Source organism: Phoxinus phoxinus (genome assembly GCF_949152265.1).
Source record: "Phoxinus phoxinus genome assembly, chromosome: 21".
NCBI classification, from domain to species: Eukaryota; Metazoa; Chordata; class Actinopteri; order Cypriniformes; family Leuciscidae; genus Phoxinus; species Phoxinus phoxinus.
Window position 1 is genome coordinate 2,648,121 of NC_136896.1, and position 26,721 is coordinate 2,674,841.

At 37.8% G+C, this 26,721-nt stretch overlaps 1 protein-coding gene across 1 annotated transcript in view; it reads left to right on the plus strand.

The window, feature by feature from the left end:
- Nucleotides 1-3,043: 3,043 nt before the first annotated feature.
- The window catches only part of LOC306989048 (uncharacterized protein), a gene marked incomplete at its 5' end in the record, with an annotated part of 42,143 nt that continues 18,465 nt past the window's right edge, over nucleotides 3,044-26,721 (plus strand). The window contains 13 exons of the mRNA XM_079594367.1: nucleotides 3,044-3,059; nucleotides 3,903-4,328; nucleotides 4,892-5,158; nucleotides 5,273-5,284; nucleotides 5,373-5,444; nucleotides 6,130-6,531; nucleotides 16,741-17,169; nucleotides 17,679-18,071; nucleotides 18,166-18,237; nucleotides 18,411-18,803; nucleotides 18,934-19,335; nucleotides 19,428-19,508; nucleotides 21,478-21,858. Of these exons, the coding sequence (XP_079450493.1) occupies nucleotides 3,044-3,059; nucleotides 3,903-4,328; nucleotides 4,892-5,158; nucleotides 5,273-5,284; nucleotides 5,373-5,444; nucleotides 6,130-6,531; nucleotides 16,741-17,169; nucleotides 17,679-18,071; nucleotides 18,166-18,237; nucleotides 18,411-18,803; nucleotides 18,934-19,335; nucleotides 19,428-19,508; nucleotides 21,478-21,858 (3,346 nt within the window). The remainder of the gene's footprint in view (nucleotides 3,060-3,902; nucleotides 4,329-4,891; nucleotides 5,159-5,272; nucleotides 5,285-5,372; nucleotides 5,445-6,129; nucleotides 6,532-16,740; nucleotides 17,170-17,678; nucleotides 18,072-18,165; nucleotides 18,238-18,410; nucleotides 18,804-18,933; nucleotides 19,336-19,427; nucleotides 19,509-21,477; nucleotides 21,859-26,721) is intronic.

The window sequence follows — 26,721 nt, forward strand, 5'->3', positions numbered from 1 at the left end:
GTAATAGAGTGCAGAAGAGCAGTGCAAGAATTTCAAATTGCAAATTGTGATGTTTCTCAAAGGTTACAAATGGAACATGAACTGACTTTGGACCAAGCGGTCAAGATCTGAGCTCATTAATACATAAAATGCGAGAAGAAGAGCGGCTGCAATTGTACATAATTTACAAGGTGCCCAATTTGTATGAATTCGTACGAATGACCTACCCCTGACCCCGCCCCTAAACCTACCCATTGTGTGTTTAGACTAAATTTAGAATGAGGTCGTACGTATTAGCCATCGTTTATTCACTCGTACGAATTCGTTCTAATTGGTCGTGAGATAGTGTTGGCACTACCAGAGCCGGCCCGAGCCTTTTGGGGGCCCTAAGCAGAATTTGATTTTGGGGGCCCCTCCTACCACGCGGAGTCACCTGTGCTTGACGATTACTGACACAAATGTCACGCTATAATGCTACATTATAAATACAGTGAGGTTATGTGTTAATACAAAATAAATACTTAATTGAAACTTCTAACTCATTGAAACTTCTGAAAACAAACTCTCACAAAACATAAATAAATTATTTGCAAATGTACAATAAATGTGCAATCTTCAACTACAAAATAAAACCAAAATAGACAAACATGGATATAATCAAAAATAGAATGTTACAAAAAAAAAATAGATAGGCTACTTAAATAATGAAAGTGCATACATTTTTCACTTTTGTTTTTAAAACGTTTAACTTTTACTTTACTCTTTTACTAACTGTCTCAATTATTTACATCATTTAAAATAATGAGAAAACTGAGAAATCAGAAACATAATAACAGCAACAACAATGACAATTATTGACGGTGTAACTGTCCTCAATATATATTTTTTTTAATATATAGATTATTATTGTAACAGACTTTGTTGGATTGTACATGCATCATGACAGAATCCAACAAAGTCTGTTACAATAATAATGATGTACTGGCGCTAGTTGTATATGTGTGCATGCAATGTATTTTTCCCCTCGGGGCTTGCCGTAGATGCGCACTTGGTACTGGAGTGTCGCGGGGTTTTGGAGTGATCTGATGTGTGGAATATAATAAAGTGGAGAAGACTTAAAACTGCTATCGTTTATTATTTTCTTATTTCTGTTAGTGTTAGGTGAACCCTATACGAACGCTCGGTCACATTATTAAGATTATTAAAACCATATTAATAAAGTTGAAGTCTATTTTCATCACAGAAGTCTCCCCACCCACGAATAGTCAATGCACGCGAGGTGTCTAGATTATGCGCTTGACTCAAACGCTGGCAGACACAGCAGCAGTTGTAGGCAGGTATATTGATCATAAAATCAGAATTCGCTTGTCATAAATTATTCATTCATTCATTTATGTTACTTGTTTAAGTTATCTAATATGTGTAAAAAATAAATTAAAAATAAAAACTCGATTGGGGGCCCCCTGGTGGCCAGGGGGCCCCATGCAGCCGCTTAGTTCGCTTATGCCTCGGGCCGGCCCTGGGCACTACCCAGTGTTGTATGTAACTTTTTCACTCCACTAAAGCATAAAAATACCATAATATGTTTGCATATATTGAGAAAACATGCTAAGTTCACATACTCTCAAAAACACTTCTACAGCCATTTATTTTACTTTGAAATGTGCGTTTCCAGGCTGGAATGCTTGTTATTGTTTTGGTCTGTGATACTGCACATTGCCAATTTGCCAATTTTCATTGTCCATTGCGCTCGTTCCTGTTGCGTGTGCTCAAACTGGCAACCTATGTGAGCGCCGTCCAGTCTGAGGAGCAGATGGCAGGAGAAAAGACAATCTTCCATATTTTCAATTCGACAGCAGTACCTATTTCGACCACTAGTCGTAGTGATTCTTACATACTGCACCTTTAAGTAGTGAACACAACGAGAATAATTACTAAACACAGCTGATGCACATTAACTAATAATGACGGCAACCAAGCAGACGGACGAGTAGCGGGAAACTGAACAAAGAAGCGTGTGACAGATAAAACACACTGAGTGCTCTATTTTAACGATCTGAAACGCAAGTATCAAACGCAAAACGAAAGTAACTTGGGCGGATCCCGGGTGCTGTTGCTATTATACCGGCGGGATAAATTGATCTTAAGTCAGATGCAACTCCTTAGTCTGGCCAGCCCTCATAGAAGTCCCTTTCCTCTGTTGCCTAGAACAGGAGCTTGATAATTATCCCTTATCCCTTAGGGATAATCTCGGAAGACACTGAACCAACGGAATTGTGCGTCCCAATAGTTTTTGGAAAAAAAAAAAAAAAAAAAAAAAAAGAAAAAATATTTCTTGGTTTGTAAAGGTCAGTTGGCCGGGGGGTGTTCTGTGTTTTTCATGAATAGTTTAACTAAATCAAGGAACAACTTGAAATCTGGAAAAACTCATCAACTTTAACTGATCTCATGCCTTTTGTACTTTGTAAAAATGACTGACTTTTGATGAAAGAGTAAACAATCTCCACATCCATCTGTGTGTCTCCACTAACATCACTTTCAGACTCCTGCGTGTTCATCAACCCATCATCTGACTGAGAAGAACAGCTCATAGGTTTCGTCTTTGACACTTTTGTAACTTGTTCAGTATTTGATTTATTTTCTGGATTTTTTCTCTTGGTTCAGCATCCAAAACAACATCTTCCTCATTAAACAACACTGACTCAGCTATAGTCGTGATTTGGCCAACATTTAAATCCTCTTTTAAGACATCTTGTACTTTTTGTTCACTCGCTACATTTTCCATCACTTTATTCTCCTGATCGCTATCATCTGTTTTCTTCATGCACAGTTCTCTGTGGTTCGTCTGCTTTAAGCTTGAACAGACAGCTCTCACCTACTCTCTCAGGGCACGGGCCAATCACATGTCCTACAGTCCCACACCCAAAATATTCCATCGTCTCTGATGTCACATGCACAGTATAGTCAAAGTCATCAGCCTTAAACTTAAACACCAGTTCAATTCTTTGTTGCTATTTTTAAGAATCTAAGCACATGTCTCCTAAAAGACACATTGTGTTTTAAGATGAGGAGATTTACAGGTGACAGGAATCATCTTTATCGGAGACACTAGTTTTCCGATTCTCCCTAGTTCTTTTTACAAAAGCTAATTTTTCATAAACGGGGTTACATTCGAAATAATGACCTTTTTAGCGGGACTTAATAAAGAAAAAACTAATGTGTAGGCTTTGTGTCTTGAATCACTACTCCGCTCTCAAGTGGCTGATTTACTTTGTCCACATTTGTCTAAAAAGATTGCAACGGCACTATTCATTCTAGAAGGCGATGTAACACTATCATATCCAACAATCTCACCCACCGCTAGACTGCATGAGTTTGTGCAAGCTAAACTGTTCCCCTGCAGCAGCCATGCTGACCAGCCACGCCTCCACCAAACAAACAACAATACAAATATTTGTTTATATATTTTTACAAACCCTTATTTGTCCTTTACTGTAAGTTGTATTCATACAGTCCAGCATGACACTCTTTGCTTATCTGAAGATGATCTTAAATGTTGTCCCCTTTTTGTACGTTTTGTTTCAATGGTAAAATAATTTTACTTAAATATTTAAATCTCACATTTATCATCAAAGTTCCAAAACAAAGTATAGCTTTGTCATTTCTATTTGGTGAAAACAACTATACTAAATACAGTTCATAGAAATCCTTCAATTGAGATTTTGGCGGCAACTCTTTTTAAATGAGTGAGAGGTGTGTATAAAGGATACACTTGTAGGTTTAGTCAGTTTACCTAATTCTAATCCATCCTAATTTGATCATCCCAATATCTTATTTTTCATATAGACACAGATGTTAGATGTTTACCTGAACTCTTGTTTTTGCCACCTCAGTGAATGAGTCTTTTTTCTTTATTCTTTCAGAACCTACAACTTCCATCTCTGACCCATGCTATAATTATAACACTCTTGATGAATATTGGAGAGACATACGGCAAAGCCCATATCAGTACTATGGATATGATGACACTCTTGTTGAATGGAGTGGCTGGTATCGGCTGTATCTGAATGGAGAAAGTGCCCAGATGTCTGAGTGGTGTGTGAGTAATGTGAGATGTGGTGGAGAAACTGGACTGTATCTCAACGGTTCTCATCCAACACTTGAGGATGGAGTGGAGACCCGTGAAGTCGTGGGAACTAGTTCATGGTGGTATGAGTGGGGGGATTATGCCGATCAGTGTGGCTACTACAATTCCACATCAATCCGAGTCAAAGCCTGTCCAGGAGATTATTACGTCTATGAATTGGTCAAACCCATCACATCAGCTACAGGGCCGGTGTACTGTGCAGGTACAGTTTTAACCCTTTTCTTTGGGATATTTGATATTATCTATTAGATAATTCAACATTCATCTTTTGTTTTATAAAAATAAGCATGTTTTAATTAGTTAGAATAAGGGGTTTCCAGTCCTTTATCCATTCTATATAGTAGGTTATGTTACAGATTAATATCAACTAGATCTCTTTGTTACTCTTTGTTGATCTTTTGCAAAAATTCCATAATTCCTCAAATCACACTTTAGGCCATTTGCTTAGTAATTAATATGTATTCTCTTTATGAACACATCATGATATTACTTCACAGTCCTCTTATAGTTGCAGTCAAGTCTTTGTCAGTAAAGTCTTATTTGCGTAGCTTTTGTCATATGTAGCCCCTGTTGCTCTGTCCGGTTCTACAGACTGCTGTCAGCCAGTATATTTGCTCCATTTTGAGACTGAATGTACACAGCTGTTTAGAATATAATTGTTCAAACTTATGTAATTAATCATCCTAAAAGATTTTAGGATATAACACTCTTGTATGTACAGTATAGGAAATATATTTAATAATACTTTTGCGAACTCCATGACAGTTGCTTTCCAAAGCATCAGCAGTGATCCCTGCTACAACTATGAGTCTCTGGATCGTCCCTGGAGAGCCAACAATGAAAGTGGAAATTATATTTGTGATGAAAATTTCTCCTGGAATGGCTGGTACCGGCTTTTCTACTATGGAATGGACATCCGGATGTCAGAGACCTGTGTTAGTGAAAACTCCTGTAACGCAAACCTCAATCTGTGGATCAATGGTCCTCACCCTCAGATAGAGGATGGAGTGGTGACCAGGGACGTCTGTGCAGGTTATTTTTGGGGAAGCTGCTGTGATTACAAGACAATTCCCATCAGAGTGAAAGCGTGTCCAGGCAATTACTATGTCTATGAACTTGTGAATCCAGCATACTGGTGGTGTTCAGGATACTGTACAGGTACTGTACTTTTCTCATTTATTACAATTTTTTTTTTAAAATGATTTCTGTTATTACATTAATTTCCTTTTCTTTTTTCTTTTTTTAGATGTCAACACTATTTCACAGGTGGTTTCCACTGTAAGTCCAGATATATTCACTGGATCCAGCATCACCTTGAGTAAGTTGTAAATAATATATATTATATTACACAGTCGCAGTGTATTTGCATGATTTAAGAATCTCATTATTATTACAGTGTTTGACTGGTTCAGATTTTCACTTGCGAAGTTTCTCATTAAAATATAACTTGTTTGTTTTGGTCTCATCATCTCTCAGTAACAGATTATGACCCGTGTAATAACTACAACATACTTGACAACTACTGGAGAAGCACACTCAATTACTGGTCTAGTTATGGATACATATCTGATCATGATGACACTCGTGTAGAATGGGACGGCTGGTATCGACTCTTCATTAATGGATCAAGTGCTCAGATGCCTGAGTGGTGTTTTTATTATATGTCATGTGGAGGTTATAGTTCTCTGTGGCTTGGTGACTCTCATCCTCGACTAGAAGATGGAGTTGTTACACGTGAAGTTTACGGCTCCCGTTATGATCAGTGCAATCGCTACAGATCCGACCCAATCCAAGTCAAAGCTTGTCCTGGAAATTATTATGTCTACAAATTTACCAGACCAACTCTTTCAATCCCAATCCCTGTATATTGTGCAGGTATATTAATTAATATTTATATCTGACATGCTTGTCATGATGTGTATTGATTTATATATTCATATTATTCATTTGAATAGATTCAATCTGCAATATATAATGCTCTCTTTCTATTTTTTCCTTAATAGTGCCTTTATCCACCCCAAGTGTCGACCCCTGCTACGACTACACCAGTCTGGATGAGTCTTGGAGATCCACAGACAACTCTTACTATAATAACTATTACTACTATGGCATGTGTGATTATAATGTGGACTGGAATGGCTGGTACAGGATGTTTAGCAATGGTCAAAATACTCAAATGCCAGAATCATGTGTTAATAAGTACATGTGTGGCACTTATTACCCACTGTGGCTCAACGGCCCTCACCCACAGCTGGAAGATGGAGTGGTCACCCGTCAGGTCTGTGCTTCTACATGGCATGGCTGCTGTACTTACACATCCCAGCCTATAAGAGTCAAAGCCTGTCCAGGAGATTACTATGTTTATGAATTTGTCAAGCCAATGTTTTGTGGAGCTTACTGTGTTGGTGAGCACTTACTCGTATGATCTTCAGCCATTTTCTTTTTGTTGGGGTTTTGTTTGAAAATGATTGATGTTAATAAAATGTTCCTAATACCAGAATCAACAAGTCAGTCCATGTCATCAACAACAGAGACGATCCCATCCATAGACTCCATTACTCCACCAATCACAACCACTGGTAAAGTATTGTCTTGCTTCCTTTATAAACTCTATTGAGCATCTTTATGGACATGTATTTTAATTAAACATGATCTCTTGAAATGTTCCTGTTTATCACATTAAGTAAATTCATTGCGAATTTAATTTCTGCAGAAAATATTAACAAAAATCACATTAGGAAAAAGCAATACAGCTCACAAATGATTATGGAATTCAAACTCTATATATTTAAATATACATAAACATACAATGCATTTTTAGACAAAGTGAAGTAGTGAAACTTTGTTAATAGCGAACACTAAACCACCAGTGTTTCTCAATCTCTGCTCATAACATGTTCACATACACCAACCCTCAGAAAGAGGAAATTACTGCATGTAGATATATATCTGCCTAAAATATTAGACCTATTATATCTGTCTAAAATAACCAAAAAACATAGTAATGTATATCGATATATTGAACAACAATATACAATAAAACTGTATCAATCTAAAAGGATATCAAAATACACTCTGATATAAATATATATACAGCGCGTATAATTATTATGCAAGTTAACAGTACCTGGAGTCTCCAGGTAAAAAAAGGTGTCAGGATGTCAGAGACTTTGTTATAGTTAAGAATCCTGAAATATGACCCACACTTAATAATAATCACACGCTGAAGTGTTGTGAAATACATGAAGACTGTTTATAGACTGTTTATAGACATCCTCTGAAGGCTTTATAGACGGATAGTTTGAGAGTGACTCTTGAGGTAAAAGCACCAGTTCAAGTCAGACAACAGCAGCGGTGGCGAGGGAGTTGTGCTGTGAGCTGCTACTAACAATGAGCAACACAGACCTTTCAGGGTATAGGAGATGGACTTAAAATCAACTCCCAAAACTTACTGAAGATAAATTCTTCAAACAGTGGTATGAGAGGATGTGCTGCTGGTCCTTCAAGAGTCACTCTCAGTCTTGTCTGTCTATAAAGCCTATTAAAAAAAAAAACATAACTTCAGCACTTTCAACACTGTTGTTTCGAAACACTTCCGCTTGTGATTCTTATTAAGTGTGGGTCATATTTCAGGATTCTTAACCATAGCAAAGTCTCTGAGATCCTGATAACTTGTACTTCTGGAGACTCCAGGTAGGTTGCAGTTCTGGAAACTGGAGCACTGGAGACTAAAAGGTTCCTGATGATTTCACACCTAATTCATCACCTCAATTCCTAATGTTTTTTTTGCAGTAAATATATATATGTAAAGTTTGGGAATGTTTGGTTCAGGAAATGTGCTACCAGGATGGTGTGTCCATTAAAACACAGGGGTCCAGTACTCCAGTCCATACTCATTTATTGTAACATAATGTGAATCAGGCCATAGAGAGGAATAGGAATCAGATATAGGGCCCTATTTTAACGATCTGAAACGCAAGTGTCAAAGTGCAAAGCGCAAGTAACTTTGTGGGCGGATCCCGATGCTGTTGCTATTTTCCCGGCGGGATAAATGACTCTTGCGCCCAGCGCAAATCTAAAAGGGGTTGGTCTGAAGTAGCTTCATTATTCATAGATGTGGTTTGGGCGTAACGTGAAATAAACCAATCAGAGCGTCCTCTCACATTCCCTTTAAGAGCCGGCGCGCTTGTTCCATGGCGGATCGCTTTTATAACAGCGGATTTGCCAGCGCACGACAGGAGCGGTTCATAGCCGCGGAAACCGACGTTCTCGTCAGGGCCGTAAAACACAGAGAAGTGACATTGGGGATGATGGGAGAAACCCACCCAAATTAGCTTCGGTTAAACAGGCGTATAATTTGGGTAGTAAATGTGTAGCCTAGGCCTAATCTAGATATATATATTTTTTTTATCTAGATAGATCTTTTTCACATCTTCACGGACACAATGATTTCCCTCGTGTGTTAATATTTTTCCCTGTAATAATGTATGATTTGCAAAAATGAAAACTGCTGCATCTGTTTATATTAGAGAATCAAAGTGGATGCGCGTTAACATTATGGCCAAGCACGCGCCCTTAAAATACCACATCACTAACGCGCAACGCGCCACTGTCTTTAGACTGTTTTTTTCTTGGTCAATGGCGCAATTGCTTTCTAAAACTGGAAAATAGCACCAGGGCAGTTTTGCGCCGGAACACGCCTCCTCTTTGCGCTGAACCGCCCCCGCGAGCGTAAGTTCATTCCCTAATTTACCGACGTGCGTCTGTGGAGGGAAAAGTCCGCTGTGCGCGGGTGCAAGATAGGAATGATACATGCGTCGGTGTGCAAAGTCAATTGCGCTGGGTGCAAGATAGGGCCCATAGAGTTGTATGGTTTCTATAAACAAATAAACAACAAACATAATCTTAAATACAATTAACACCATAGAACTTCAACTAATAAATAATTAATCATATAATCCAACCCTAAACTACTCAAACATCAAAGTAGTAAGAACACTGAAACATAAGAATGATAAATCACATAGAAGCTACATTTTAGAGTTAGACCCAAACAGAACCTCAAGAATTTAAAGGTCCCGTTCTTCGTGATCCCATTTTTTTAACTTTAGCTAGTGTGTAATGTTGCTGCTAGAGCATAAATAATACCTGTAAAATTATAAAGCTCAAAGTTCAATGCAAAGCGAGATATTTGATTTAACAGAAGTCCCCTTTCAAAGCTTACAGCGAACGGCCGGTTTGGACTACATCCTCTACTTCCTGCTTTAATGACGTCACTAGAACAGTTTTTTGACTAACCTCCGCACACAGGAATACACAAAAAAGGGGGCGTGGTCTTGTTGCGCTCCTACAGAGAAGAGGAAGATTAGCATTTGTAGAGTGTGTTTGTCGCCATGTCGTCGAGGTGCTGTTATTTTCATCCCGGAGTCAAATCACCTTACAATAACATAACACTGAGCCATGCATCTCCACGTTATGGTTAGAGGCGTGACCTTTCTGGGCAACGTGCGCTAATCTGCTGTCCAATCACAACACAGGAACCGCTGGCACAATCAGAACTCGTTACGCATTTCTGAAGGAGAGACTTCACAGAACAAGAAAGTAATCAGCCCGTTTTTAGGACAGTGAAAACAGTGGTATACAGATAAGTACATTTTGTGAAAAATACTGTGTTTTTTTTACACGCGAAACATTAATACATGTTATATTGCACACTGTAAACACAATCAGAGTTTCAAAAACACACGAAAAACGGGACCTTTAACATTATAATTCAAAAGGGCACAAACTTACATTGTCAGGAACACATCAACTCTACAAAGGAAAGAAAGGACAGTCTGCTTCCATTGCATGTGGCACACACAAACACACCAAACAATAGTAATGTATCAATAATTAAGTGCACCTGAGGAGACTTAGCTCCTCCCGTGACTGGCTACATCATGTGATCCATAGGAAATCTCAACAAATATATATATATATATATACTATATATAGACTAAACAGTCTCAGACCAGCACTGCTTCGCACACAAACATCAAAATAAATTAGCAAAAATACATATCTGGACCATTGGGATCAGGAAACTAAAACACAAAGTAAATTACAATTCTATCAAACTCTGAAATCAAATTATGAATTGGAAGAATATCTCAGAGTTAGAGAGACACAAAGCAGAGATGGATCCTGAGCAAGTACAGGCTGAGATAACACAGATAACAGTTTTTTTTTTCTTTTTTTCTTTTCTTATTAATATATATATATATATATATATATATATATATATATATACACTGTTGTGTGTTGTTGTTGTTGTGTGTTTGTTTGTTTTTTTGCTGACTGTATGGATCACTGCTAGCTGTGAAACAAATTGCTCCTTAGGGATAAATAAAGTTGACCTGACCTGACCTGTCAGTCTAGCCATCGAGACCGGCAGACACAGAAAGAGCTGGTTACCCCGAGAGCAGAGGGTGTGTGTTCAGTCCAGGACAGGAGAGATTGAGACAGAGACAGAGGCGCACTTCCTCCTTCACTGTCACAAATACAGTTCAATCAGAGACCTCTACTTAAACAAATTTACTTAATAAAAAACTTTACAGCCATGACTGAAGTGGAACAGATAAAGATCATAGGAGAGGGACAGACCGCGGCACTGGCTGCCAGATATGTGAAAGAGGTTGAAGAAATGTTTCGGTAAACAAGGTTTGTCATCAACACTAAACCAAACGCTTCTTTAGCAGCCCCATTTCCTCCAAACAGACTTCTCTGTGTCTTAATCAAAAGACTGAATGCTCTGTAAGGAGTCAGCTAAATCAAGGTTCCTTTCAGATAACATGTTGCACATAATCTCCTTCTGGTAGGAGGAGATTATAATCTTAATCTGGTAGCAGTTTTTCAGCTGCGTCCGCCATGCCATTTCCTATAGAAATCAAATATTTTTTTGTTAGTATGGGCTGCACATTTACAAATGGAAATTCGATCAGGCAACAAAATAGCATCCAGCAAATTTGATATTAATCCAGCGTGAAAGATAGGTCGACCATCTGACCACAGCCCCAAAATCATAAGCAACTGCAAATTAATGACGATAATCTGTGTGAATCGTCACACAGTTTCCTTTCATTAATTTCCAGGCTTCAGTTAAAGCCACAAACTCAGCTTGTTGAGCAGAGTAGTTTGAGGGCAACAGCCCTAAGACTAACACTTCAAATTCTGTGGTCACGGCCTATTTTGTCCAATGCAGGCCTTTTGTTTTGTCTCTGAAGTCAAAACCAACTACAAACAAAACATTCTCACAGTTTTCGAGTCTTGTGTTTATCCGGTCAGGTAATGGTGTACAGACATAGTCAAGGATAGTCACACACCAGTGATGTTCCCATCCTCCTCCTTTGTTCACCCACTAGCCTTTCACAAATTTCACTGGGCTCTCTTGATCATTTTTATGGTGACCAATTTGTCACATATTCTATGCAGTCAACATGGGCGTCAGTTTGGTTTGAAATGTGCTGGGGACAGAGACGCATTCGGAAGTGCATTTTCAGAAGTGCTGGGTACAATGACGCATTCATTTTTTTTAATCTTTCGCTTAGGTCATGTTTTGAAAGACGATGTCCTGAAGCTTACTAATGTAAGCTCTGCAAGCTACTAGCAGTGGCGGCGTTTCACAAAAACCTAGTATGGCATTCCGTCTGGCAGAGGCGGCAATTGCCTGGGACCCCGCATTTTAAGGGGCCCCCGAGGGCTGATCATTTAAACAATCAGAAATATTAATATAAAGACGCAGCAACATCAGTGGGGTCCCTCGCTACTGCTTTTACCCTTTTCAAACTGGTGCAGCGCTTATACTCGCGGTAGGTAGAAAATGCATGATTTGATTTGTTAAACATGAAAAGGACTTATCCATCTGGCATGGCAGCTCGCTTTAACTTTAACCTAGATAAATGTTCGCTATTAGCCTATATGGATATTAGGTGCATATCCAAAGTGTGTGTGCGGAGTGTGCGCGCACTGCATGGCACGCGTCGGAGCGAACACTTGCATTTTCCTAGAGGAAACAACTTTAAATACTCAATCTTTTTTGAGGTCCAAAAGGAATAACGCATCAGACGCAAGTAGCCTACTTTTATTTGGGTAAACTCACAATTACAAGAAAACGTTGTGCTTTTGTAAAATAAAATAAAACAAACAGGGCGCGCTATAGCCTAATTATCTCCATGGCGTGAACTAGAGCGCGTCTCAATAATGAACTTTTAAACGAAAATTTTTTAATTGAAAGCAAATACCGGCTGATTAGGCTGTAGGCCTAATCCATGAAAGGTGCATTTCTCTCTAAAGGCGCATCCACTTTACAGTGGAGATGTATATAGATATGTTTGGAGCCGACACTGATTTAGAAATATATATTTTATTAATAAACAATAAAAATGCCTCATTATTTTTCAGACATATATCATTAGCCTGCTTTTGCCGGTGCTTTGCGGCAAGATTTATGCATGCGCTTGAGCGCGGATTAGGCTATATTCCTCCATACACTCATTATTTAAGCAGAAATAATATAAACGTGAGAAAAAAATAAAACGAGCTCCACAGAACATAAAATATTAATTTTATTAATCATTTTATTTAGTTCGCATTTATGAGGAAAAAACAATGTTACGGACGTGACCACTCTGAAATCGGCACTAAAAGATGCTTTAAAACTTTCACAGACCTCAATCAGAAAGCACAAAGCCTTTCTTTAAAGTGAATTTCGTTTTGTATTAATTGTATCTTAATTTTAATCAATGTTTCATCAACCAATTGCCTGGATTTAATAAATAATAAGTAACGCAGATAATAGCCTAGATATCACGACGACACGGAGGCGCCTGCGCATGAACTGGAACTCGTCTCATAAATGAACCGAAACTCAGCACAGCCTTGCCTCATAGACCTGAGAAATATATATATTATCTACAGAACGCTTTAAATCATACTTTTTAAACATAACAATTCAAAACGAAAGAAAACTATGTTATCCGTATGAAATGTGCATTTCTCTCTGCCGCGTTCATCGTCAACTTCATCTTTGCAGCGACACAGAAAACACTTGTTTATTAATAAAAATGTCTCCTTGCTATATTTGACATATTCAGATTACTTTTGCCAGTTCTTTGTGGCAGCTTTTAGGTGCTTTATTGGCAGCGCCACCCTTATGGTGCGTTCACACCATTAGGCCTATATGTTACATGAACGGGTCACCACTGCATCAGCACCGAATTTCTTTTTATTTTATTTTTAAATCCCCCCAAAAATCGTGATACGAACCGAATCGTGGGTTTGGTGTATCGTTACAGCCCTACTAGCAACCCTAAAAAGTGGTGGGTACAAAATGACTCATGACGAAATCTGGTGGGTACGCGTCCCCCCCCGTCCCTCCCGAAATCGACGCCTATGGCAGTCAAGTCTATTATTTTACATTTATCATTCTTCAACTTCCCAATTCCAATTTACATAAATACTCTTAAACATATTAATCCAGAGAGTAATTCAAATAAACATCATAAATTACTAAATTAGTCATAATTACCAGTAGCAAACAGAGCTGGATAACTAATCCAATTAAAGCTCGTCCCATGTTCTGCATCATCTTTCTTTTCAAGGTTTTGTCGTTTCACTTAACCCATCTGTAATCATAAAATACTCATTCCAGAGGTTAATGACACTATATCCATAAAATCTCAAAATAATAGTACCCCGAACTAACAAATACAAGACATAAAGTACAGTCACCATCACACACTCATACTATACAAACATGACTGTAAACTGATAGTCAAGGTTTGCTTTAGCAGTTCGCTCTAAAAATATTTACTTCACATTTTTATTTAGGTTTTAATAGTTCTACATGGTCTCTTAATCAGTTCAAATCATGTCTGTTCATTATTCAATTGTTTTTAGAAAAGTCATCTGGATTGTTTTGATTCTCTAGAGTCTAACTTAGACAGAATGTAATATTGAATTCTTTACAATAACCTTTTTATCATTCACAAATGTTAAAATGTAAATGTTTAACTTCCAAATTAGAACCAATACAACAATATAAAATATGTTATGCTAGGCACATTTCTAAGGTTATCTTTAGTTTAAATGCTGGGTTCACTTAACCTTTGTTATCCAGATTTTCTCTCTAATCTTTTCTCTTTAATTTTAAAAAACAGTCTTCATCTTTAGCCACTACCATGTCTTGGAATTATCATACGCCAGGTCAAATAACCTGCAGTAGTTAAAACTATGATATAGACATATCAGTTCAATATCAACACTTCTATACACATTTCTTCTTGCCCAGAAGGCAACCAACAACATTTCTGATGTAAATGAAGAAGTTTTTTTACTGTCTCCACACGAATAATGACAATCACCTCATGGTCTCAGCTGGCTCTTGAAAATCTATTCCCATTGCTCTTTATCTATAATCTCCTTTTCTTCAGGGTGTTGTCCCCTGACATAGTTGCAAGTTATGGACTCTTGTCACAATGAAAAACAAGCCATCGAAGGAATGCGGTTTCTGGTGAGTGGCATGTAGCTCACATTTCTGGGTCAGACTGCCATAACATCTCACAGCTCATCCCCCTTTAATGACGTAATGATGATGCTGCTGGCCTCACAGTCATCCGCTTCACTCTCACACCCATCTCACATACACACCTCCTTCAGTGTAGATGCCCAGTGGCGGCGGTAACCCCCTGCCTTAGGTTGCCCTCTGTTTGGCCAAAGAGGATCTTACCTGTCGTTGGGAAATCACCTCGTGCACACTTTTAACCATTCAATTTTAATACACACGCAAACCACACACTGATTCCATCTGGTAAAAGATAGTAAATTATTAATTTTGAAGCCTTGCCAAATGAATGAAAGCCTATTAACACATTTTTTAGTCAATGAACCGGGGATTGCAGTTTTAACAGGTTTCAATGGGGACATTTTTGTCCTTAAAGAGTAACTATTTTGTGTACCTAAAAGAGATTTATGAAAGGAAATGAGGGTGAAATATTATAATTTCAATGAAAAAACACACTTCTACCTATGCTATGCAGTTGGGATTAACACAGGCAACATTATAAAAAACAATTCCTGAGGACGCACAATAAGTGTTAAAGTCGGCATGAAATCAAAATTGACCCTATTTACTTTGTTAGCAGATATTACTAGTCTTGTGGTGAACAATTAATCCGTGCAAGTTAATACACAGAATTTTTTTTTTGCCGAAGTTATCTTTAATCAAAGTTTGAAAAGTTACTTCCGGGTCTGGAATGGTTCTTTTTCTGATGGCATAGGCTTGACGGCTTGGGTTGGTTAATCGCTTAACCACTCCCCTCAAACCGTTACTCTGCTGTGGGCGAGAGATGGAGAGGATGAGCGCTAAAGTAAAACCCTGCCCTCTGTTCAATATTCCGTTTCACTCGGAAATGCGTCACAACACTTGAGAAAAGTCGTTTGCAACTTCCGGTTCACGCGGACTTTAAACTATTATTCATTGTACTGAATAGTTATTTTAGGCCTACATCAGAATGGACTCAAATGGACTTTAAAAAAAAAAAAAAAAAAAAAAAAAACTAGAAATTAAAAAAGAAAACACAAAGTAATGAATGATCTGACAATTTCTCATTAGCATCATTATCCAATTATGGTCGCAAGTTCAGTCGTTAGACTCGTTACCAACACAGTTCGACGATTCTGTGTTTATTACAACCACAGTTCTAACAAACATTCACGAACATTATTGCAAAGTTGTGTGGTTGGAAAAGCTCTCGACCTGTGGTAAGGAGCATAGATTCTACTTTGCATGACATGTAGACTTTAAAGAGATCATTCAAGCAAGCTAACATAGTGTACAATCTATATATACACACAAAATGCCATTCTCAGTCTTTTAGTTTGTCAAGAGATTGAAAGCACCATTTTGAAGAGTGTGCATGTGCGTAAGTGCTCTAGCCAGGGAACACCAGACTGAGAAGAGGAAACCCATGATTGAGTCAAACATCTAAAAATAAAGCAAAACAACATAGAAACTAAATATATATTTGGTCTTATTGAGTGAATTCACTAAAGGCACCGTAAGTTTGCGGTCTGAATGGGGGAAAAACATTAAATATATGATTTTACAAACCCTTATTTGACCTTCATATTTGTACTGTAATTTGTTTATTTTTTAAGTTTTATTTTATATTCATACAGTCCAGCATTACAGTCTTTAATTATCTGAGGATTATCTTCAATGTTGTTCCCATTTTTTTTACATTTTGTTTCAATGGTAAAATAATTTTACTTAAATATTTGAATCTCACCAATATCATAAGAGTTCCAAAACAAAGTATAGCTTTGTCATTTCTATTTGGTGCAAATAAATATACAGTTAATAGAAATCACTCAATGGAGGTCTTAATGGCAACTCTTTTTAAATTAGATGGAAGGAGACACTTGTAGGTTTAGTCAGTTTACCTAATTCTAATCCATCCTAATTTGATCATCCCAATATCTTATTTTTCATATAGACACAGATGTTAGATGTTTACCTGAACTCTTGTTTTTGCCACCTCAGTGAATGAGTCTTTTTTTCTTTATTCTTTCAGAACCTACAACTTCAATCTCTGATCCATGCTATAATTATAACACTCTTGATGAATATTGGAGAGATATACGGCAAAACCCATATCAGTACTCTGGACATGATGACACTCTTGTTGAATGGAGTGGCTGGTATCGGCTGTATCTGAATGGAGAAAGTGCCCAGATGTCTGAGTGGTGTGTGAGTAATGCTGGATGTGGTGGTGAAACTGCACTGCATCTCAACGGTTCTCATCCAACACTTGAGGATGGAGTGGAGACCCGTGAAGTCGTGGGAACTCATTCAAGGTGGTATGAGTGGTGGGGGGAGTATTCCGATCAGTGTGGCTACTACAATTCCACATCCATCCGAGTCAAAGCCTGTCCAGGAGATTATTACGTCTATGAATTGGTCAAACCCATCACATCAGCTCCAGGGCCGGTGTACTGTGCAGGTACAATATTAACCCTTTTCTTTTGGGATATTTGTTAGGATTTTTTATTTCACTATGATGAGTAAATGCTCTATATATTAGATAATTCAATATTCATATTTTGTTTTATAAAAATAAGCATGTTTTAATTAGTTAGAATCAGGGGTTTCCAGTCCATTATCCATTCTGTATAGTAGGTTATGTTACAAATTCCTCAAATCACACTTTAGGCCATTTGCTTAGTAATTAATATGTATTCTCTTTATGAACACATCATGATATTACTTCACTGTCCTCTTATAGTTGCAGTCAAGTCTTTGTCAGTAAAGTCTTATTTGCGTAGCTTTTGTCATATGTTGCCCCTGTTGCTCTGTCTGCTTCTACAGACTGCTGTCAGCCAGTATTTTTCCCCAGAATTTAATAGTTCAAAATTATGTAATGAATCATCCTAAAAGATTATAGGATATAACACTCTTGTATATACAGTATAGGCAATACATTTAATAATACTTTTCCAATCTCCATGACAGTTGCTTTCCAAAGCATCAGCAGTGATCCCTGCTACAACTATGAGTCTCTGGATCGTCCCTGGAGAGCCAACAATGAAAGTGGAGATTATATTTGTGATGAAAATTTCTCCTGGAATGGCTGGTATCGGCTTTTCTACTATGGAATGAACATCCAGATGTCAGAGACCTGTGTTAGTTCATACACTTGTAATACAGAAGTCAATCTGTGGCTCAATGGTCCTCACCCTCAGATAGAGGATGGAGTGGTGACCAGGGAGGTCTGTGGTGGTAATTATTGGGGAAACTGCTGTGATTACAAGTCTAAACCCATCAGAGTGAAAGCATGTCCAGGCAATTACTATGTCTATGAACTTGTGAATCAAGCAAACTGGTGGTGTACAGGATACTGCACAGGTACTGTGCCTTTCTAATTTATTTAAAAAAAAAATGTTTTTATTATTTCTGTCATGGCATTAATGTCCTTTTTCTTTTTTTTTTTCTTTTTTAGATGTCAACACTATTTCACAGGTGGTTTCCACTGTAAGTCCAGAAATATTCACTGGATCCAGCATCACCTCGAGTAAGTTGTAAATAATACATACTGTATATTATATTACACAGTCGCATTAAATTTGCATGATTTAAGAATCTCATGATTATTACAGTGTTTGACTGGTTCAGATTTGCACTTGCGAAGTTTCTCATTAAAATATAACTTGTTTGTTTTGGTCTTATCTTCTTTCATTAACACAGATTATGATCCGTGTAATAACTACAACATACTCGACAACTACTGGAGAAGCACACTCAATTACTGGTCTAGTTATGGATACATATCTGATCATGATGACACTCGTGTAGAATGGGACGGCTGGTATCGACTCTTCATTGATGGATCAAGTGCTCAGATGCCTGAGTGGTGTTTTTATTATATGTCATGTGGAGGTTATAGTTCTCTGTGGCTTGATGGCTCTCATCCTCGGCTAGAAGATGGAGTTGTTACTCGTGAAGTTTACGGCTCCCGTGATGATCAGTGCAGTCGCTACAGATCCGACCCAATCCAAGTCAAAGCTTGTCCTGGAAATTATTATGTCTACAAATTTACCAGACCAACTCTTTCAATCCCAGATCCTGTATATTGTGCAGGTATATTAATAAATATTTAATTATTTATCTTTATATCTGACTTGCTTGTCATGATTTATATTCATATTATTCATTTGAATAGATTTAATCTGCAATATATAATGCTCTCTTTCTATTTTTTCCTTAAAAGTGCCTTTCTCCACTCCAAGTGTCGACCCCTGCTACAACTATACCAGTCTGGATGAGTCTTGGAGAGCCACAGACAACTCTTACTATAATAACTATTACTACTATCGCATGTGTGATTATAATGTGGACTGGAATGGCTGGTACAGGATGTTCTACAATGGTCAAAATACTCAGATGCCAGAATCATGTGTAAATCAGTACATGTGTGGCACTCATGACCCACTGTGGCTCAACGGCCCTCACCCACAGCTGGAAGATGGAGTGGTCACCTGTCAGGTCTGTGTCTCCTCATGGAATGGCTGCTGTACTTACAAATCCCACCCTATAAGAGTCAAAGCCTGTCCAGGAGATTACTATGTTTATGAGTTTGTCAAGCCAATGTTTTGTGGAGCTTACTGTGTTGGTGAGCACTTACTCATATGATCTTCAGCCATTTTCTTTTCTGGATTTTGTTTGAAAATTATTGATGTTAATATAAAATGTTCCTAATACCAGAATCCACAAGCGAGTCCATCTCATCAACAACAGAGACGATCCCATCCATAGACTCCATTACTCCACCAATCACAACCATTGGTAAAGTATTGTCTTGCTTCCTTTATAAACTCTATTGAGCATCTTTATGGACATGTATTTTTATTAAACATGATCTCTTGAAATGTTCCTGTTTATCACATTAAGTAAATTCATAGCTAAATTAATTTCTGCAGAACATATGAACAAAAATCACATTAGGAAAAAGCAATACAGCTCACAAATGATTATGGGATTCAAACTCTCTATATTTAAATGTAAACATAGAATGCATTTTTAGACAAAGTGAAGTGAAAACTAAACCACCAGTGTTTTTCAAACTCAGTTCATAACCGATGTTCATATACACCAACATCAGAAAGAGGAAATTACTGCATGTACAGACAGACAGATATATATATATTCTGATCTTTTTTTTTTAAGCACATTTGACCAATTCCAAACCAATTTCAAACCATTTTCCAGAATGGAGACTCCAGGTAAAGAAAAGTTGTCAGGATGTCAGAGACTTTGTTATGGTAAAGAATACATAATATGACCCACACTTAATAATAATCACACGCTGAAGTGTTGTGAAATACATGAAGACTGTTTATAGACTGTTTATAGACATCCTCTGAAGGCTTTATAGACGGATAGGTTGAGAGTGACTCTTGAGGGACCAGCACCAGTTCAAGTCAGACAACAGCAGCGGTGGCGAGGGAGTTGTGCTGTGAGCTGCTACTGACAATGAGCAACACAGACCTTTCAGGGTATAGGAGATGGACTTAAAATCAACTCCCAAAACTTACTGAAGATAAATTATTCAAATAGAGAGGTACAAGAGGATGTGCTGCTGGTCCTTCAAGAGTCACTCTCAGTCTTGTCTGTCTATAAAGCCTATAAAACCAGTCTTCATATATTTTACTAAACTTCAGCTTATGATTCTTATTTCTTTAACCCTCTGACTATTTTAGACAGATTTGAGAATGAATGAAACATGCAAAATTAAGTAATTAGCAAATAATACATGCAAATGTAATAAGCCATGAAATAAAATCAAAAGATCTAAGAACAAGATCTTTTTGAAGATTAGTTTCAAATAATGTTTTCTTTTTGAATGGGGGCTGTATTAGTTCTATAATAAAGACGTTTAAAATTGAAAGAACAATCAAAATTCGCATTTTCAATCAACAGTCTGTGCAGAATACCTCGTGAGAACAATATTTTTGCAAATAAGTGGCAAAGAGTGTTTTTAAAGCACTGACTTCTTGAAGTCCTTCAGCTATCCAGCTTGTAATACTTGTGCTCAATTGCAAAGGGACTCAAATTTGGCTTTTTTTATCTCGTTTTGTTAGCTAGATAAGAGAATATGTTCTGAGAGATCAAGACAAATTGTCTTCAGCTTCAAAATTAAAAATCCAAATGAAACAGGGAGCTTAAAGGCACACCGCGGAACTTTTGGCCACTAGGGGCGCTAGACCTGTAACTTTCACGTCGAGCGCCCCTAGAGGCCACAAGCGCCGCAGCACTGACGCAAAAGTCAAGAAGACATCCACGATCCCTCTTGCGTTTTCTCTTTTTTGCCTCCTCAGAAGCAGTTTTAAACTTTTTCCTTGCCTCAGCCATGGCCAGGAGTCGAGCAGGCGGAAAATAGTAGCAAAAGCGTTAGCTCCTTGAGCATATCAGAGCTTGTGGTCACGTGACGGTCGTAAAGTTATTCGTTCTCCAGGCATTCTCCAGGTCACATGACCTGACCAAAGACGGTGTGTCTTCTCCAAACTTACATAGGCGGTATTTCAAGAGGGCAGCCCCGCTCGGAGCATTGGTAGTGTCAAGCGCTGTATATTGGCCTGAGGAATCATTTAAAATAACTCATATGCTTCAAATCTTCAGGTCACAAAGTCTGCGGTGTGCCTTTAAGTAAAGAGCGTAAACTATTTAATAACATAACCACTAAAAAAATACACATAAACTGAATGAATTTATTCATTCAGCAAAATATATATTTTTAATATTTCCATGACAACAGCTCCCCCTGTTGACCCGTGCTACAACTACAATATCCTGAATGATTCATGGAGAGACACCAACAATCAACATTCCTCTCAAATAATGTGTGACGCTGCGGTCAGCTGGAACGGCTGGTACCGTCTCTTCATTCAGGGTCAGAGCGTTCAGATGCCAGACACATGTGTGGATGAGTATAGTTGTGGCACTGCTGCTCCACTGTGGCTGAACGGAGGACATCCAACAGTTGAGGATGGAGTGGTCACTCGAGATGTCTGCGGTCACTGGAGCAATAACTGCTGCGCTTTCCAATCCAATCCCATTAAAGTCAAAGCCTGTCCAGGAGATTATTATGTCTATGAGTTTGTGAGCCCAACTACCTGCAGTTTAGCTTACTGTGCAGGTAAATATATTTACATGTGCCCTTCGTGCATATAAGAGATTTTTTTTTTTTAATGTAATATTTCTCATTTATTTCAGATTCAAGCAACATAAACACTACCACTACTGTCACGCCAGAAACAACAACTGGTAATTTAATGTATTATGTTACAATCTGGATGATTATTGTTTGGCATGAGCAAATCAGATCTATGTCATGTTTGTTATGTATGTAAATAATTGTAAATAATTTATAGAGTCATACAGGCAATTATATTATGAGCTATATTATGCATATAATGCATTTTTAGGCAATATGAAGTACTGAAGTGTTTTTAATAGTGAAAACTAAACCACCAGCGTTTCTCAAACTCATTTTATAACCCAAACTGTTCACATATCTCAACAATCAGAGAGGAAATTACTTAAAAGGTTAGTTCACCCAAAAATGAAAACTCTGTAATCTCATGATTTACTCACCCTCAAGCTGTTTGAAATATGTGTGAATTTCTATCTTCTAAAAAAAAGAAGAAATTTTGCTGAATGTTTGTAACCAAACAGTTGTGGGTCACCATTGATTTCCACAGAATTTTTGGGAACAACTTGAGTACAGTAAGTAAATGAATCACAGAAGTTTAATTTTTGGGTGAACCATCCCTTTAACAGCATGTTCACACAGAAATAAATAAATCAATAAATCAATAAATAAATCAATAAATCAATCAATAAATAAATAAATAAATAAATCAATCAATCAATCAATCAATCAATCAATCAACCAATCAATCAATCAATCAATCAATCAGAGTGTAATTTGATTGGCTTTTATACATCCACACAATTGTATAGTGTATTGTTGTTCATAATTTGGCTCAATGTCACTTACCATGGCTTTCGGTGAGATTTTTGGACCCCTGGCTATTTCGGACACATTATTTTGTGATCTTGTCACCAGTTTTACTAAATTTGTAGGGAGCTGAACTAACCTGGGAGCTAACCTTTAGAGAAAGAGGCAATTAGGCAGCAGTATCTATATTGGACTTATATTGGGTAAAAAGTATTTGCTACACATTCCACACGCGGAGAACTTAGTGTCACGGGTATGGTGCGGGTGAAGACAGGCAGAGGCACAAAGTTCCAATTCAAGTATTTACTATAATATCTCACACAACTGGTACAGGCAGACGGGTAACACATTCAATACATAGTAACATATACATTGACCGACAACTGAAAGGTGAAAGACAGGAACTTAAATACACAGAGGATGACGAGGGTACAACAGGTGATGACAATGAAGGATGATTAACTGATTAACTAGACAGGTGATGAAAATGAACTAATGAAAATGACGACAGAGATGAAGAAAAACACTGAATGAGAAAAACAACCTAAAAGTCCATGGAAACAACAGAAAACAAAGTCCCAACCCTGACACTTAGAGGATATTTATATTGAAATCTTAAAGGTAAAGTAACAACACTTTAGCAATGTAATTCTTATGGCCAGGTTGATGGAAAATGAATGTGAAAAACCCTGACTATCACAATCTTTTTGGATCTCAATGGGAAAATGATTAAAAATTAAAGGAACACTCCGACTTTTTGGGACTTTAGCCTATTCAACTTATCCCCCAGAGTTAGATAAGTCCATACATACCTTTTTCATCTCCGTGCGTGCTACAAGTCTGTTTGACGCACCCACCGCTAGCCTAGCTTAGCACAAAGACTGGATGTAAATGGTTGCAGCTAGCATACTAATCCAAATAAGTGACAAAATAACGCAAACATCTTCCTAATTTACATGTTGTGATTTGTATAGTCACAGAGTGTACAAAAAACAAAGTCACATGAGACACAGACATATTTTAAGCGTATAAATACTGGGAACTATATTATCTGAAGGCGAAGCACTGCTACTTGGGCAGAGTGATAACCGAAGCACCTGAGACGCGCCGTGGTGAGGAGCAGAGAGTTCGTTCAGAGCGCGTCTCAGGTGCTGCGGTTATTCGCCTTCAGAGAATATAGTTCCCAGTATTTATACGGTTAAAATATGTCTGTGTCTCATGTGACTTTGTTTTTTGTACACTCTGTGACTATACAAATCACAACATGTAAATAGGAAAATGTTTGCGTTATTTTGTCTCTTATTTGGATTAGTATGCTAGCTGCAACCATTTACATCCAGTCTTTGTGCTAAGCTAGGCTAGCGGTGGGTGCGTCAAACAGACTTATAGCACGCACGGAGATGAATAAGGTATGTATGGACTTATCTAACTCTGGGGGATAAGTTGAATAGGCTAAAGTCCCAGAAAGTTGGACTGTTCCTTTAAATGACCCATTTAATTCACAAAAGAAAAATACCTTGATGAATAAAGAGCAATAATCATTCAGTCGACCAGAGTGTTAAGCTCTGTCCCTGTTGACATGACTCAATGTCTCATAGCCTGTTTTCTCCAGTACACAGAGATCGGGAAAAACTGTTGAGGCTTTTGTGAGATGCCTCTATGAATTGGCTGAAAACTGCGAGTTCGGTGCAAGCAAAGTGGAAAAAATAAGGGACAGAGTAGTAAAGGGATTGCAAATTGTGATGTTTCCCAAAGGTTACAAATGGAACATGAACTGACTTTGGACAAAGCAGTCAAGATCTGAGCTCATTAATACCCGAAATGCGAGAAGAAGAGCGGCTGCAATCGTACATAATTTACACGGTGACCAATTCGTATGAATTCGTACGAATGACCTACCCCTGACCCCGCCCCTAAACCTACCCATCATGTGGGTTTAGACTAAATGTAGAGTGAGGTCGTACGTATTAGCCATCGTTTATTCACTCGTACGAATTCGTTCTAATTGGTCGTGAGATAGTGTTGGCACTACCCAGTGTTGTATGTAACTTTTTCACTCCACTAAAGCATAAAAATACCATAATATGTTTGCATATATTGAGAAAACATGCTAAGTTCACATACTCTGAAAAACACTTCTACAGCCATTTATTTTACTTTGAAATGTGCGTTTCCAGGCTGGAATGCTTGTTATTGTTTTGGTCTGTGATACTGCACATTGCCAATTTGCCAATTTTCATTGTCCATTGCGTTCGTTCCTGTTGCGTGTGCTCAAACTGGCAACCTCATAAACGTATTTTTTCCTCGGGTCTGTAATGAATAAGTCTGCTACTGAGGACAGGTAGTGCATTATTCGGTAACTCTTTAAAATATGGATCCTTCGTTAATGAATAACTACACAGGAACAAATGAGTAACACAATGTTAACAATCTAGTAACTACAGTTAATTAACAAGTAACTCTGATTAACAAATTAGTAATTAATAGCACACAGATTTAAGTGGTAGTTCACTATTAACTAATCAATAACTACTATTTTTTTAATACTTCCCAGAGAACTACTGAATTTTTTACAGATTTAAGTGGTAGTTCACTAATAACTAATCAATAACTACTATTTTTCAATACTTCCCAGAGAAATAATGAAAAAAATTCACAATTCATGCAAAACTTAATAACTAATGCAGGAAAAATTACTAGCACTAGATTAACATTACTGCTAGATACTGTACACTAATTATAAATATGTAATAGCGTGGGAGACTTATGATTTGGGAAAGCTGTCAATAATTAGCCTATGCACCTATGCACTCTTTTAGAGAACTATTCATAAACTAAATCATTTTTAAGAATTGTTTTTATAAATGCACTTGTCTGAAACACTTACCCTGTAGCCGATTTTCCGGCATTCCTCTGGACTGGCTTTGAATAACTAGACTCATCATGGTGAGTACTGGAACATACTGAGTCATCAGCCATCCAAATACCAGTTATTTTATTATTTAACCTACTTCTCAAAAGTGTTTTTTATGTATGTCTCTTTGCTCATATGTAGATATATATATAAATATGTGTGTGTATATATATCCTGTGAATGATTAGATGATTCTACCCTTTCGGGTTGGCTCTTCATTAGTAACTACAGCATGGAATCATGATAACTAGTAATGACTCAAGTGTTAATGCATAACATTAACACTTCTTCCTCCTCCACTACACAGGCCCATCTCAGCTCACTAATGGGTGCCAAGCGCTCGTTCCATTGCTTTAAAGGGTTAGTTTGCCCATTTAAGACATGAGGTTGTATGCAATCCTTACCAGCACTATAGTGCATACACACAGACCCACTCTGTGGTCACCTCCCTGGTCAGAGTTCTGGCCGCTGGAAGTTTTTCAAGAAAGTAGTCCTGGTTAGTTTCCGGGGCCACAAAACTGTGCGTTTCTACGTGAAAAAAATGATTTGCGTTTCAAAGCTTGATTAATTTACATCACAAAAAACACGCCGTACAAAATTCATACCTCAGTTTTAATCGGCACTATTTTCTTTCCATTTCTATCAATCCGCGAGCGCTGCTGTCAACGTCTACAGTGCGCACGTTCCGATCAGCTGTTCAGATTGTGTTTACACAATCGATCGAATGACAACGACGCAAAAAGTAGAAAACGAACAATGGTGCGAACTTGTAAATTCCCAGGTTGTGATCACAAGAATGTGCCGGGATCACCGTTCACATTCCATCGTTTTCCTGTTTCGGATATAACGTTAGCTACGAGACAGCTTTGGCTGGTTGCCATCGGCTACTCTGCGGGAGCAAAAATATCCAGAATCAAGGATTTTCGTGTGTGCAGTGCTCACTTCAGCGAAGACGATTACATCCCCAACCAAGGAGGAAAAACAAAAACAAAAAACTAATTTTAAAACGTTTTGCTGTACCAGTAACACGGGTAAGCTCTATTTACTAACTTCATAGTTGTAATGCAGACAGTCTCCTCGTCAATCGAAAGGTTTTGTATCTATGGTATGATGAGTTCCCATTC